General features: G+C 39.8%; 2 protein-coding genes across 3 annotated transcripts in view; one reads left to right on the forward strand and one right to left on the reverse strand.

Moving 5' to 3' along the window:
- Positions 1 to 16,430, forward strand: part of LOC114550815 (metalloreductase STEAP3) — a 160,421-nt gene that overhangs the window by 115,033 nt on the left and 28,958 nt on the right. The window contains exon 2 of the mRNA XM_028571697.1: positions 12,470 to 12,541. The gene's annotated coding sequence lies outside the window, so the exon portion shown is untranslated. The remainder of the gene's footprint in view (positions 1 to 12,469; positions 12,542 to 16,430) is intronic.
- LOC114550816 (homeobox protein engrailed-1-B) lies at positions 3,150 to 7,762 on the reverse strand. Of its 2 annotated transcripts, none has more exons than XM_028571705.1 (2): positions 6,911 to 7,762; positions 3,150 to 3,885 (listed from the first exon to the last, which is right to left on the reverse strand). In XM_028571705.1, the coding sequence occupies exons 1-2, from the start codon at positions 7,440 to 7,442 to the stop codon at positions 3,563 to 3,565; spliced, it is 855 nt and encodes a 284-aa protein (XP_028427506.1). In that variant the 5' UTR covers positions 7,443 to 7,762; the 3' UTR covers positions 3,150 to 3,562. The 2 variants fall into 2 exon arrangements, with proteins under 2 accessions (XP_028427506.1, XP_028427505.1); XM_028571704.1 differs by having other exon boundaries at positions 3,150 to 3,897.

Genomic DNA, 16,430 nt, shown 5'->3' on the forward strand with positions numbered 1-16,430 from the left:
AAATGTTACTCTCCACATGAAAAGAATCGTATTTAGTTCTTCCTAATTTCAGGTCTGTAGTAATGCATGGGTTACACACCTAATGCAGTCTTTGCTGCAGTTTGTGGATATTATATAACATTGTTCTTGGTTGAGGCTGATAATGCTCGGTTTTGTGTATGTGTGCTACCTGCTCTGAATCAAACTCTCTCCCCTTTAAACGGCAGAGATTTCCAGTGTGTATTCTCCTTTTATTGCTTTCATTTGCATATAAATTAAATCCATATTGTGCCTGCGAGGCAGACTATGCTAACTATGCAAACGATCCCTGGCTTTTCTTTGTTTTACAGATAAACCCTCGGCTTCCTAAATGACAAGGTGGGAGGGGGAGAGAGAAATCCTCTCGCTGTTTCATAATTGTATGAATTTTAAATACATTGTTATGGGATCCTCTTCCGCATTCACAGCAGGGAATGAAACTATCATTATAATATTAGAGCTGTAGGGTTAGCTGACCGTGAAGAGCCAGGCAGCCTCTTTACCTCTGTTCACACATGCAGGCCAGATGGCCAAAGAGACTAGATTTAGAAACACATTAGGCCTGTGTGTGTTTTCTAAACATAATGAACCTCTTATTTAATTCCTGGAGACAAGAACGTGCATTACAATTACTTTAAAGTGTCTTTTAAAGTGGGCAAAACCCCTCTTTGTGGTGTAGAGCATTTAAACCTAGTTTATTGTTTCTGTGGCGTATAAATACACATTAGACCCACATATATTTAATGTTGAGATTATATTAGATTTTGTGTCAAACTGAAATCAAATCCTATGAATATGCATTCATATATTTTGTGAATAGCGACATTTAAATTATTCCTAATATTGCTGTAGACCCCCAGGAAGGCCCCAGGACCCCTGGAGGTTTTCGCTGCCACAGATATGCTGCAGGAAAGCCTTTATTGGACACTTCACCTGCACCAAAGCTTGGCTCTGCTGCTGTTTGCCATTCAACATGAAAAACAAGAATCCATGCATGAACTATTTAAAAAATATATAATTAGCTTTATTATGGCCCAAATCATGTTTTTTTAACCTATTTTTAAGCCCATTGCTTACTCGTTTTTCTTTTGTAATTTAAGCTTTTTTCTTGACTATTTAATTAAATACAATTCCATTTTGCACCCATTAACAGTTGCAGTATTGTCTGCTGATGGTTGCTTAATGGCATCTTGACATGTAGGCAGTCTTCATAAATAGGCTGAATAAATGAATAGGGTCATTTCTTTTAAAAAGATGAAACGTTAATTAAATCTGAAACCTGACGAATAACCTGTCTATATAAACTAACAGCAAGTCCCTGGTTGGCATTATTGAAATCAATTATTAACACGCTATGCTGTGCGTTTATTAAATCTATGCTCTATAGGCAGCGCTGAACACAAACGCAGCAGCAGCAGCAGCAGCAGCACTTGAAATAATTAAAAAGCCTGAAACGCGGAGGCCGTGAACTCCTCAGCTGCAGACCTCTGCAGGCTTGTTAGCTCTTAATTAAATAATCTCCGATCCGCGATCAGTTGTATATAAGCGTTGTAACAAACAGAAATCATATACATCACGTCCGTCTGTGTTGCTGGTTTGGAACACAGTTGTGTGTGTGTGTGTGTGTGTGTGTGTGTGTTAAAAGGTTTGCTTCGGGTTGTTCAGAAGACATTCTGCCACTTCAAACGTGCTCCTTAAACCATTCATTTTTTTCCCCCACCAAATAAACAATATAATCAAGGTAAGATCTCTCTTCTGCCTTATTTATATGTTAGGGGGGAAAAAATCTGTATTATATTATCATGGCACAATTATTAGAAGATTTCTAAATAAGTCCTGACCTTATGGGTCATTTTCCTTTTAAGTGTAAGCCTCATTTTATGCTAAATTACTTGTTAGGAGGGATGTTTTAGGATAACAGGGGCTGGGTTGGGACTTAATATTTGTCTAAAAATGGGAAGGATTGCTCCCATACTGTACACATTGAATATTAGTCAGAGCTGAACTGGATGTAGGCCTAAGGGAAAGTGAGTGCAAATAACAATTATAAATGCACCCATAGTAACTGACCTATAATAGCCTCCTTAACATATGTCTTTTACCACATTGCTGGAGATTATGGGGATTAAAATGGACAGTTTTTCACACCAGTAAAATTAAAATGACGTGTTTGTATATGAATGTGGTGTGTTATCCCCTATAACATCCCCTTAAAAAAGAAATAGATAAAACCCCTTCTGTTCCTTGTTAAAATATTCAACAACAGTTACGTAGTGCAAACAACTTTCACATAATCAGACAATGCCGAGACCCTTAACTTTGTCTGCTCTCGCTGACCTTGGAGTACACACACACACACACACACACACACACACACACACACACACACGCGCCATGTCACAGAGTTCACACCCAGGCTCTATCAAACCTGAATCTGAGGTCACATAAGGCCAAACAGGCCACATGTATCCCATGTTTCTCCCTAAAGCAGAAAGACTGAGAAGTACACTGACAGGTTTCTTTAGTAAATGGATTCATTTCAGTACGGCTCCTATAGTCTCTGAGTGAGAGTTTACCAGGGATGTTGAATCTTGTAAATGCCCAGAATAGATTAATAGGTGAAATGTTATCCATTATGGAGAAACAAGCAGTGTCTGATTATAGTGATACATGAACTGTGAAACAGGAACTGTGGTATTCCTGTGTGTGTGTGTGTGTGTGTGTGTGTGTGTGTGTGTGTGTGTTATATTTTTGTATTTCTGTCTCTGCCCCATCTCAAATAACAAAATAATAAAACATTTAAGAATCCATATACTGTATATTTACTATAAAGAAAGAATTTAAAAGCCTGTTATAAAATATGGGTTGGTCCTTTAAAATTGCTGCGTGAACTATATGTTTTATGTTCATATATAGGCTCGTGGGGAAGTCCAGTTCACGCTAGTTCTGTGGTTGAAGTGACAAATTATAATATAAAAAAATTTATAATAAAACATTTTCTCCTTGAATTATGGTATTAAAAATAAGTTCCTCTAAACAAATTATCAATCATATTGAATAATAGGTGTTAACATTTTCCACCAAAAACGATGTTGGAAACGAATGAAAGAAAGAAAAATGTAGTCCATATCTACCGTTCTCTGTCTTTATTTCAGACTACATGTGAACATATTAAAATCTTTGGCTTGTTTTGAGTCTGCGGACTGATGTGTTGAAGGAAAATGTGGCGCAAATATGGGGGGACCACAAAAACCTATCGAGCCAATGAGACATCCTAGAAACAATGAGACCGACAGAAAGGAACCGGATGAGAGATGAAATTAAATATACTGTATACAACATGATAACTGTTTGGCTATATAAACTTTAATAACGATCGTTCATTCATATAATTATGTCCGTATACTGTTACCATAAACAGAAATCTGTGTTTTTAAATAGCGTCTCCCCCACTTCCAGTTCATTTCCCTCCCCTCTCCATTGTGTCCAAAAGCCAAACGAGTCAGGTGGCGGCCCTCAGCAGCAGGGGAATGTCCGGGCCACGTTATTCACTGTCCTCCTTGTCTTCCTGCACGGTGGTCGTTGAATGGTTGTACAGTCCTTGGGCCATGAGCTGCAGGGCCAGGCCGTTCTTGTAGCCGGTGGCCTTTTTAATCTTGGCCCTCTTATTCTGGAACCAGATTTTGATTTGGGACTCGTTGAGGTTGAGTTCCTGGGCCAGGGCCTGTCTCCGCTGCTCCGTTATGTACCGGTTGGCCTGGAACTCGGTTTTCAGTCTCTGCAGCTGCTCGGCCGTGAACGCTGTCCGGGGCCGCTTGTCCTCCTTGGTGCTGCACTTCTTCTTTTTCAGTTTCCGTGTCCTTGGGCCTGGCGTGCAAACAACAATGGAAATAAAATATTTATTCTACTGCTGGACCACGAGCACAATGTTACACACGAAGCGCACAAAGTCCCTCTACTATTTACCATTAAAGCGCCTGCTCGTGTCGACTGAGCGTCTCCCTGATGATGAGTGAGGATTGCGCCACTTATTATCTGCTCCATGTGATCACATGTGGCTCACCAAAGTGTCCTGATGGAAATGCTCTCTAGTTTCGATCATTTCTTTATTTCCCCCACTATCTGTTTGACTCTTCTTCACTATAATATGATCCGATTTCGATTCATTGCGTTTACATCACCATGCCATTGGCCTGCCTGGCATCGTCCTGAAACTAGGATATGGAACCATCAAAACATAAAGCTATTCAATGTCGATTATTTTATAACCTTTCAAACTACACACTATATTGCTGCTAACTCACTGCAGTGTGTAGACCTACATATAACAGATCAATAGACACAGAAACGGCGGAATCATTTTATGTTTTTAATCATTCATATTAAAATAGGCTGTATTTTAATATGAATGACGGTTTCCTCCGCCCTGCACGCAACAGCGATGTATCATTGAGGTTGCAAAGCCATACACTGACGCGTGATCTTTAACAACAAATCAGCTACTATTAACTAATAGGCCTAGCCATTGAATTTAGGCCTCTTCAGGTCATATGTGTGTTCATGACTTACTCTAATGTGGAAGATAATTAGCAGGAGAAAGACACAACGCCTTCATATAGGCAGTGTCCAATTACACAACTGTCCAAATTAACTTTGGCTCGGCAATGTCCTGTATATGTAACACCTTATGGTTTTTAAGAGTTGGTTTGTTGCGAAGGGGAAATGGTCGAGAGAATGAAATGTTGTCCTCATAGTTGGAATAAACGTGTGTGAGGTTTTGGTGTCTGGATGTGGTGTAGGCTACATTAGATCCAGGCGGGCCTTTGTGTAAAGTCTAGTTCAGGCCCGTGGCATCTGACTGGATCCCTCGCCAAGACAAGCAGCAACCCGCTGTACGGTTCAGAGGGAATAAGCTGCTTTTAACAAAAGTCCCATTGCAGACTTCGCAGGTCCACTTCACCGCCGTTTTCTTTGCAAAAAAACAAAAACAAACTTCCATATCCTGTTTTAGGCTACAATTACTGATATCCATCGTTGGTCCAGGCGCAGGATTGCTTTATCATAAATGGCTGTAGGGCTGTGCTGACTTGTGGATAAATGTTGCCGAAATGCATGCATCGAAAACAGCTCATGTAAAAAGTGTACCGGTGATCTGGTCACACGGCTAGACGCAGATTTTGCACTGGATCGCTTAATGTGGACACGGTTCATCTAACTGTCCACATTTGTGAGTGAAAGCGGTGATTTTAAGATGCTGCAGGTCATGCATTGTGCAGCCAGAGCCCAACAATTTAAGATGGTTGTTATTTTAATACAATAGCCACCACACATTTAAGAGAGATTCAAAGAAAGCAGTATAAACGTTATACTATCCTCCCTCATGCCGTGTAGATCAAGGAAAGCAAAAACAAAAAATCAAATTAAACGGGTGGGCCTTTGCCTTTCATCCCTTATCACTTTAACAATATCATGACGATGAAAAGCACAAAGCCATTAAAAACATCATCACCATCAGGGGTAGGCTATAGTGTAAACTGCTACGTCATTATTTTTGTTTTAAAAACATGCATAGCCTCTACATTACTCTTCATAATTAGGTTTAAACGATGAGGTCAATCAGTTTTAGAAAATTATACTAACAAGGAATTCGGACTTCATTCTGTGTTCTTATAATTGTAATTATATCAGAACATTTCTTTCAGCTGTAAATTATGTATTTCAACCCTCCAGTGATGTCACCAACCACCGAATGCATCGTCTGGACCAGCTGACATCAGCTGGCAGTCACAAAACCATTCAGGTTCACAGGCAACAGGATTTGGAGTGAATACAAAATATTATTTAATAATAGGCTATTATGTTTGGTTATACTTTCATTATTTTTTTCTAAAAAATAAATTAAAAAAAGCACAACCATGGCGGACATTCTGACCCACTCCAGTGCATCACCTTTATTTAATCTAGTTTTAAAACGACGTAAAGTCTAAACACTCGAGGAAACCATTTAAAACACTGCATTTAAAAATGAGCATTTCATTTCATTTATTTGAGTAAAATAGGGTATTGTAGGCTGGTGAGGGTGATAGCATTTCAAAAGTCATATCAATTTCATATTTGTATGATTGAATTATTGTTTAACATTACCGTAAATTATTGATATTTTTGTGCGTATTTTGAGCCATGTAGCCTATATGCTTTTCGTCATACACGCAAAAGTAATCTGAATTCGAACAGAGGAGTAGCCTACTGCTAGTTTAACTACGCTATTAACCACAATTATCACCTTTCAATATATTCTATATATATATTTTTGTGAACATTGCTGTCTATGCTGACAAAGAGATAAGGTCAAAAGAAGTATCATTGTTCTTATACCCAACGAAAACTAAATGTGCACACTAACACATTATTACTTAAAAGTTAAAAGCACAATGTGAATGAATTTGCACATTGAATTGCATTGGAAATGATGCCGATTTTTAAGATGACTTATTGTATATGCCATTAATAAATACCCTGTAACAAATAGGAGTAAGAGAGGAGTAATGGGAATTAGTAACAGTTTAGACACCTTATGCTTCCAATGTAGGCTACTCTATTTTTTATATTCATAATAATTTTGTTTGGGTAATGTCTGTTTGGTATTTTATTTCAAAATGGCTTTCATAATGGCTTTTTAAATCCTCGGTTTTAATTAAAGCCACACTGGGAAGCAGTATAGGCTACTACAGACAAATACAAACAATAACAAACAATACAACCTTAAGTTCCCTCTCACACGAATAACTTTGAGGTTAATATCAGACCACTAAGCAGTTTAATTATACTTTATAAGACAGGGAAGTGAACTCAACACCCATCAGGCGGTATTCGGGGACTACTAGCGCCTTACCAGATGAGGGACGGTCCGAGTACCGTGTACAGTAAACCCAAGCTGGCCACAACATCGGCTGGCTTTCTTTCGTTATGGCCGGAGATCCTCCATTGCTACCACTCACAACCATAATTGACGAGGGGCTGTCTGCGTATCTACCAGACCCGTTGCTCGCCGGTTCGCCCTGTTTCAACGAGTTCTGCTTGGACGAAGGCGAGGAGGACGTGGACGACGAGGAGGAGGGCGACGAAGAGGTGCTGTCGCTGCTGCAGTTGGAGTCCAAGCAGAGGCTGCCGGTGTGCGGCGGCGGCCTCGCTCCTAGCGGGTTGACGTTTTCTCTGCCCGGCGTCCGGTCGCGGTAGCTCGGCTCCTTTCTGCAGCCGAAGTCCGGCCGCAGGATGTTGTCTATGAAAAAGTTCGTGGTTCTGTGGGCCTGTTGCGCGGCCTGGTGGGGTAAAATCATGGGAGGGGATGGGAGGTTTGGCGACAGGGACATGCTCTCTTCCTCGGTCGAGTCCCGGCTGCTGTTTGGCTCCTTTTGCTCTTCCATTGCTGGCGTTGGTGAGAATTGTCGGCCTCTCCACGCCAAACTCCACTTGTTGCTCGCGCTCCCGCCCCCTTCGGTATCCAATTTAGACGGACAGCATGTAAAAACAAGCCTCCTCGCTAGAATAAAACAAACAAATACCTGTGCTAATTTTTAATATCACCTAGAGCGGCAACATGTCGTCCCCTAAAACCTTCCGAGACCTGGCATAGCGAACAGCTCCACGTTATAACCAATGTCCCTGCCTCTCTCCGGTGCAGCATAATATCTGTGTATTCGCTCTTCCTAAACTCTCCTAAAACCGTTATCTCCCCCCCGTGTGTTTTTTTTTCTTTCTCTTACACCCAGCCGGAAGCACGTGTGCGCGTACACACGTGCAGCAGACCAATCAGGTGCAGAGATCGTCCCTGTCACAATTGACGACGTCCAATTAGGGCTCGGGGAGCGCTGCGAACTATACACGCGCACACATAGCCCGCGCGTAGTTCGATCGATTTTGGTTAGGGGCACGTGCATGCACATAGGCTATACACAGCAAAATAAAAACAACAGCGGGATAGCCACCATTATACATGTTACAGAGGACAGAAAATATAAATGTTACAAAGGACAGAAAATATGTTTTTTCATTTAAATACTCCTTCTAAAATCAAGTTTTGTGTTTCACAGAGTATTAATTTAGCCTATATATGAAAATGATGAAATGACAATTTTTATTTTATAATAATATATTTTTATTTCAGACTCACAAGAAGGTCCATAGCAGGAAATACTCAAAATAAATATATAAAATATACATACATACAAAATACAATACATTTTATTATCAGTTTGATTTTGTTTAAGCTAATTTAACACCTGCAGGCACGTTTATAGGCAGGTGTTTGGATGTAGATGGCACCCTATGTTTCACAGGCTTTGACCTATATGCTCGTGTATATTGTTCACTGGCTAACTAGCGTCAACTATTCCCCAAATTAAGGTAATATTTGCACAAAATGTTATTTTAGAGAAAGAGAATGAGATAAGTGCCCTTACAAATCCCAGTAATTAATGAAGCTATAACGTCTCTAAAAAGGTAGGCCTGTGTGGTCATTTTCACCGTCACTGGCCTTTTATTGTCTTTCTTTCGCCTCTGTATCTTCTGTGTAACGCATTTAGGCCATCTTTTTGATTTAAACATCCAGATTTTGGACATCCCAGCTTTTGGCAGCAAGACACAAATTTCTTCAAAAAAATAAAATATAAGCGAAGAATGAAGTTTTTAGAAACACAACGAGGCGTAGAAAGCACGAATATGTCCCTATAGGATATAGGCGATAGGCCTAGTGGTTTTGTAAAAATCTCCAGAATGAAATTGCCTCAAGGGTGCTAATTGGCGATTTGAAATAATAATATTAATAATCATAATAGGCTATAGCAACAGCGTGCAAGTGGGGACGTGTTGATGTTTAACACCGCTGCAGTGAAATCTTTATCCCACAGGCCGGAGTGGGAAGCCATGGCTACTTAATTAAATTCCAATTAGGACAGTATCAATATGCTGTTTAGCCGCAGCGCCATTGTGGGTAAATGAGCACTCAGTCTGCTCTTATCTGGCGCAGCAAAGAGAGGCTCCTTGAGAGGGGCTGCAAAAGATAATTTATAGCTTTTAATTAGTCTTCATTCCGCCCGATCAGCCCGGTGTTCATCACGGGGAGCGGGCTGAATAAAACCCGAGTCAAAAGCGCTGTCACCGGTCCCTGGCAGGGCCCTTAATCAAAGTGAAGCAGGGGCCGCGCTACAAGCCACGTAATTTCCAAGGTGCTGATAAAGCTTGTTGAATAATAGCGGGGGCCCTCGGAGACACCATTTACAGAAATGACTTTATTGACGGCTTAACGTTGGTAATTCATTTTACCTTTCATGTATTGGGAGCCGGATTTGTCGCCGTAATAGGATGATGAATGCACTGACGGATCGCAGCCCCGGTTTTATTGAGTAGCCTATATACTGCTTCAGCGGCAGGTACGCACACGCACGCACGCACGCACGCACACACACACACACACACACACACACACACACACACACACACACACACACACACACACACACACACACACACACGCGCGCGCGCGCGCAGTGGTTTATGATGAGGCTCTCGTTGAAATGCTGTCTGAAGTAAAGGCATGGCAGTGTGTGTAGACTGCACCATATAGCTACACCGAAAAATATATATATATTTTTAAGGCGGTTCACTTGATTATTGTTTCCTGTGTGAAGGATTAGATGAAACAACGCCAAATGATGGAAAACAGTCTTTACAAACAACTGCTCTATACGTTTGAGTTATTATCTTTATCTTATTGCTTTTGCCTTCATTCTTGGCTTGTTACAGGCCTACAAAAAATAATGGCCCAACATGAAGCCTATTTTAACACTCCTGTAAGTACACAGGGCAAACTATTTGCTTCCAATTCTCTTTAATTAGCCTTATTGAATTACCTCACTGTACTTTTTTTACCCATGCCTATAGATGGGCCTACTTAAAGAGCTTTTTAGCATTTTTAAAAAGGTAGTATTTTTTTAATAATAATAAAAAAAGGCATTAAGTTTGATATTAAAAATAAAAGAGATAGGCCTATACTGTTTACAAAAGCCAGTACCAGGGATACAAATGAAAACACCTAATGTAGGGAAACATGTTGTTACCCAAAATAGTTGGGTCTAATTTGTAGTCTTAGCCCTGGTAAACACATATTAACAAATATAAGAGGACCAACAAACAAAAGGCTGCATTTATAATCACCAGTATGGTCATCTGCACAACAGTGATTTGAGTTATTCTCTGTGGCTTTTTCTTATTCAATTCATTCAATTATTGGCTCATGTTCACTCTAAGAATGCTAATGTTATTTTTTTTGTTTGTTTTTTCTTTTCCTTCAGGTAAATGTGGTCTGTTTGTGCTAAAAAGAAATCCCCCCACATTGTCAGATGGATTCTAAATGTTTCAGATGAAAAGATATGCTTGTCTGAGGAAAGTTGTCAAGCTGTGGGTGGATTCTGTCTGGCAGCAAAGTGCTGCAGCTGCATGCCTGTGCTACCACCTAGTGGGGGAATATGGGAGATAGAGGTGTTACAGTAGCCTACTGTAGAGAGTACTGGGCTTTATTCAGGAAGCTGGTTCTGCACATGCGTTTTAACGTTTTTATTTTTTCAGTTGTCTTCAGTGAAAGTTTACATGAGCAGAGAATGTGAGGGGAGCAGAGGTTTGATACTCACCTGTCCGCCGTAGAAATTCAATTCAATTCAAACAACTTTACGGGTGGGGGGGAGGGGCCGCAAGCTGCCCTGATGGCATTAAAGAGAATCTACAAGAAAGAATATGGTCAGAATTACCCATGATTCTCTTAGCTTTCTGGACTACCAGTTTCTTCCAGAGGGAGCTCAGGTCTGGAATGATCTAGTAGTCCAGAAAGACAACAAGGATCTTATTCAACTGGACAAAACGTGCATTAAATAAGGTGCTAAATACAGATAAAGATGATCTATGTTGTGTGTGTGTGTGTGTGTGTGTGTGTGTGTGTGTGTGTGTGTGTGTGTGTGTGTGTGTGTGTGTGAACCTCTGAACTCAAGTATCCACATCTGGAATCCCAGAAAGTCAATAACAATCGTAGAACTTTGGCGACATCTAGTGACTCTGATGTGTAAGTGGCATATGCATTTTGACCTTCACTTTGGACATGATGGGTTAGAGTAATAACCCAACCAATCTGCAATCAAAATGATCAAAATATTTGGTTTGTTTAAACAAACCAAATATTCATGTTTTTACTTGTAGGGAGAGTAAATAGGAAGAAAAGATGAATAAATAAAACAAGTTCTACATCAATTAAATAACTTTTTGATTACATGAAATATTGCTTTAGGCTAGAATAACTTTATTTGTATAACATCTTTCAAACACAGAGGCTGTTCAAAGTGCTTTACTTGAGATGATGAAATACATTACAACAACATTAGGAAATGCAATAAAAAAAATCTGATAAATATAATAAAATTATGAATAAATTAGAAACAACAATTAAGTTAAAACTTTTTTTTATAACAATCAAGTTTCATTTTATTGAAATATAAGTAGACCTAAAAATACCCACGCATCTCCTTGAGTAAAATTTATATTTCAAAGGATATTTTGTCAGATAAGATGCATTCACACATTACATATGCATATCCAAGTACATTACATAATATTTATTTTGTGACAATGACACTCTTGAAAAAAAGAATATATATATGTATATATATATATATATACACACACACACACACACACACACACACACACACACACACACACACACACACACACACACACACACACACACACACACACAGCGATAAATTATTCCTTGCAATACCGTGCCTGTCCACTAGATGTCAGAGTAACGCAGCTGAAAAAACTTCCACTGAGCTGTTGTCACAGGTTAGGAAGCAAAACAAGAAGAAGCATCAGTCGGGGGAGATGCAGACAGGATGAATGGGCTCATGTAGAAATGTGTCTCCTCCATAAAATCCAACAACAAATGTTTCATTTGAAAGGGCTTAAAAAATAACTTATGCTGGTGTAAAAATGTCAGAGCTATAATGTCAAATATCTCAACTTGTCATCTAAACTACAAGAGTGAGTAAAACCAGTTTCTGATGAATAGTGGCCATCAGCTTCAAAATGGTGAACGACTTCACTGTTTTTCCACTCTTTCATTGCACGACACAACTTATTGCCACAAGTGTCACATTTAAGGAGATTTGCAAGGCAAATGTTAAAGAGATATCTCAAAGAAGTATGAATTTTCAATTGTAAAACTCTCAACCCCATCACTTTCTGCCATAGTATTGAAATGCCAGCAATGTACAGAGGATGTTTTGTGATGTTTGCATACTAAGCAATGATTATCATTCACTGAGTCTCCCTCTCTCTCTCTCTCTCTCTCTCTCTCTCTCTCTCTCTCTCTCTCTCTCTCTCTCTCTCTCTCTTTCTCTCTCAGGTTCAAGCTCTCTCCAGTAATAATACATGAAGGGCTTCTCTCCTTCATCCATTAATCAGGAGGGAGGCTGAGGTAAAGGAGGGCTGATCTTTGGCCTTCACACACACACACACACACACACACACACACACACACACACACACACACACACACACACACACACACACACACACAACTAGCATTAATAAGTGAAGGGATATTAATGCAGATAAATAATTAAGCTTTGGGGGATCGCTTTAGAGTCCTAATGAGAAGAGGGGGACAGATTGCTCCTAAGTCTTATTACATCTTGCTGAGAAGTTTGTGAAAGCTTAAGGTGGTGATAAATGAGCCCCGTTTAGTAATTGGCAAATTAAATCGATGCAGACACTTTGCTGGGCTTGTTTAACACAAGGACATCAGACATGTAGATGCAACAACTTTTGGATGGATTGTCAAACAATTTTGTACAGACATTTATTCATGGTCCCCAGAGGATGAATCTCAATGAGGCCTTTTCATTTTTATTTTTTTAACCTTTATTTATTCAGGGAAGGTTCACTGAGAGGCAGCCTCTCTTTTGCAGGAACGAAGTCTGAGTTGGAGTAACAGATTCCTGCATTTAAAGGCTTTGTTAACAGTTTGTATTGTAACACTCACAGACAGGATTTTACAATTCTGGAAAACTATCAGGATGGCAATCATTTGATCTTTATTTCGAACAATTATGAGATTAACAATGGAAATATGGCGTTCACGTTAAAAAGTAATCTATCAGTTGGATACATGTATGTGATATGAGCCGCGGGACTGGACTCAGAGGCTGTTGGTCTGAACGTAGACCACTTGTATGGAAGCCATCATAGAGTCTCTGCGTGTCTTTTGAAGTCGTTAGTGGTTATTATGTCATTTTGCATCACATACGAGTGTTTTTATTGCCTACTTAATGGGACACCTCAAGGAGTGTCCGTGCAGTGGTGGAATGTGCCTAAGTACATTTACTCAAGTACTGCACTTAAGTACAGATTTGAGGTACTTGTACTTTACTTGAGTCTTTTCTTTTCATGCCACTTTCTACTTCTACTCCGCTACATTTCAGAGAGAAATATTGTACTTTTTACTCCACTACATTCATCTGACAGCCTTAGTTACTTTACAAATGATAAAATATGGTATTTTATTATAAATGAAACTACCAAACAATATAACGGCCTACAAGTCCAGCTGAAATGATGAGATGATTAAACCCAGACCTGTTTGGATCATTTCCAGTTTCTTAAATGTGAGGATTTGTCTGCATTGAGTACTTTTACTTTTTTAATACTTTACCCCTTGGTACTAGCTCCGGAGCTATCACCGTCACGCTCTCACTTCTCGCTCTACCACACACTCCCCACACACACACACACATGCCGGCTCGACGCACACACCAGCGCACCACTATAAACATCAGGCCACTTACGTAGGCCACGGCAAAAGCTCTGCGTGGAGCCTCTGCAGAACCATAAAACAGGCTTTAGTGTGTGTGTGTGTGTGTGTGTGTGTGTGAGTGTGTGTGTGTGTATGTGTCCTCATCAGCCATGCTGCCTGGGGCCACTCTAACCTTTCAGTCGACACTCTGAGGATCGTCTCTCTCTCTCATCCAGCATCCTCGGCCTGTCACCATCATCAGCCAGAGGAGAGATGAAAGATATAGTTCTCATTGGCTTTGTTACAATAAAAGGCGCCTGCTCCAATGACTTATTTCCTTAACCTTTTACTCCCCTATATTCAGAAATGACAGATTGCATGACACAGGGATTAAAAAAAACTCCTAAGAGACACGGTGATAAATTAATGATATCTCGGATGAGTCTTTATCAGATTTGAAAGCAGACAGATGACGGCCATTTTACACAGTTTGAGTGATCCGAGGGAAATAAAGCAATCTGAATGAATGGGCTGTTAAAATGCATATTCTCCGGGCTGGAGACATATTTCATCTCTAAGTGACTACGTTTGAAGTTAGAGCCCTAACCCTCGACTTTGTTGCTATTACTTAATAGCAAGCAATACGTGTAACAGAAAGACCAAAAGAAGAGGTTTAGAAATAAGAAATAAGTAAGATACAAATTATCTTCTGTTATGAGGTGAATAGTGAACACATTTTAAAGGCTCTAAAACTCCTGCCTTATGACAAGCTGAGGGAGATGGCAGGATATAAATAATGACGATATAAATGTGTGAGAGAAAGAGGGGATGAGGAGACGGCAGCAGGCAGGGAGAGGTGGATGATGGTTGACAGGATAAGGGGTGTGTGTGTGTGTGTGTGTGTGTGTGTGTGTGTGTGTGTGTGTGTGTGTGTGATTGATCTCTGCGTAGGCTCTTTTAGCCTCTCATTATGGCCCAGGCCCCGAGAACAAGACAGCGATGTGTTTCTGACAGCTATGCCATTTTCCTGCCTGCAAATCATCTGTGTGCATGTGTGTACGTTCTTGTATTTCTGGCTATTATAAGATCAGATGTCCTCACAAACATACTGTAGAAGTGAAGTAGCCTAAGCCGAAAACATTAAAGATGACATTTAGTGTGAGGTAGATAAATGTAGGTTTGTTGTTTCAATAATTGGAATGAGGATCAGGTTTAAGTTTTTTTTTAAGTGGAAAGGGTTAAAGGAACAGTTTGACATTTTGGATAATGTGCTTATTGCTTTCTTGGTGAGAGATGGATGAGAAGATTGGTACCACACTCATGTGTGTCTGTAGGCTAATTATGAAGCTAGTGTCATGAGACGATTATCTTAGCTTAGCTTAGCACATAGACTGGAAGCAGGGGGAAACAGCTAGCCTAGCTTTGTTGTTTACACATCTGTTTGTGCACAGATTAAACAAACATGTTAATCCGTGAGCCTTATGAGGTGTTGCTAGGCTAGCTGACCCTCCCTGCTTCTGGTTTTTGTGCTAAGCTAGGCTAAGTTAACAATCTCCTGGCTCTTGCTCAACATTTAGCAAGAGCAGTATCGATCTTCTCACAGAACTCTTGGCAAGCTATTCCTTTAACATCGGAGGGTAATTCATTTTCATAAGTACGGTAACTTCGATAGGTACAACACTGTTGTAGAAGTTTTTGATCATTTTGCACAAAAATGAAATCAAAATAAATGCAATAGGTTTGTCCATTGCTTCAGCAAAAGCTGATGTATGTACAGTAGCGTTAACTTCAGAAATTCCAAGCATAACACAGATAACGTGTGCAAAGTTCAGGTCCTTAAAGGTGCTGTAGGTAGGATTGGGAAGATCCAGGACTTAGCCAAAAAAATTGAACATCAACAGCTTCTCAGTCCCTCCCCCCTTTCTGCTAAAGTCCATAACGGTCTGCTAAGCCCCTCCCACCACAAGGGAGAATGAATGCTTGTGCATGAGCAGTGATTGACACGCAGTTAGACAATTTTAGTTAGTTAATTTTCATTAGGATTATGGGATGCTCCTTTTATTTTGGCCAAGGCAGGCACATTGGGTCTGCAGCAAATGATTATTTTTATTATCAATTAATCTGCTAACCATTTTCTTGATTAGTTTATTAGTTGTTTTCTCTAAAATTAAAATGCCCGTCACAATATCTCAAAGCTCAGGTTGACTCATTCTAATATCTTGTTTTGTCCAATCCACATCATCAAAAATCAAAATATATTTATTTTATTATTATAGAGGGCAAATAAAATCAGCAAATATCCACATTTGAAGCCAAAACCAGAGTTTATTTTGCATAGAAAATGACATAACAATGGATTGATTATTAAAAGTGTTGCATTCTCAGCATAGCTCTCTCAATGATGTTAAAATGACTCAAAGAGCGACTTTAAATCAATGAAAACCACCTTACTGACTGCCACTGCAGCCTTTAAGGTTTGTGTCCTTTCAAGTGTTTCAGCAGCAACAATAAGCTGTGGCACAAGAGAGACTCTTTTTTTATGATTCTCAAGTGTGCAGCATTTGACAGAAGA

This window comes from Perca flavescens, chromosome 24 (genome assembly GCF_004354835.1).
Source record: "Perca flavescens isolate YP-PL-M2 chromosome 24, PFLA_1.0, whole genome shotgun sequence".
In the NCBI taxonomy this organism is placed as follows: domain Eukaryota; kingdom Metazoa; phylum Chordata; class Actinopteri; order Perciformes; family Percidae; genus Perca; species Perca flavescens.

Excerpts from the sequence above, each read along its gene's own strand:
- LOC114550816 (XM_028571704.1), bottom strand. The coding sequence starts at position 7,442 with ATGGAAGAGCAAAAGGAGCCAAACAGCAGCCGGGACTCGACCGAGGAA. Across the intron at positions 3,898-6,910 it reads CTCGGACCGTCCCTCATCTG|TTTGCACGCCAGGCCCAAGG; the intron begins GTAAGGCGCTAG and ends TTTCCATTGTTG.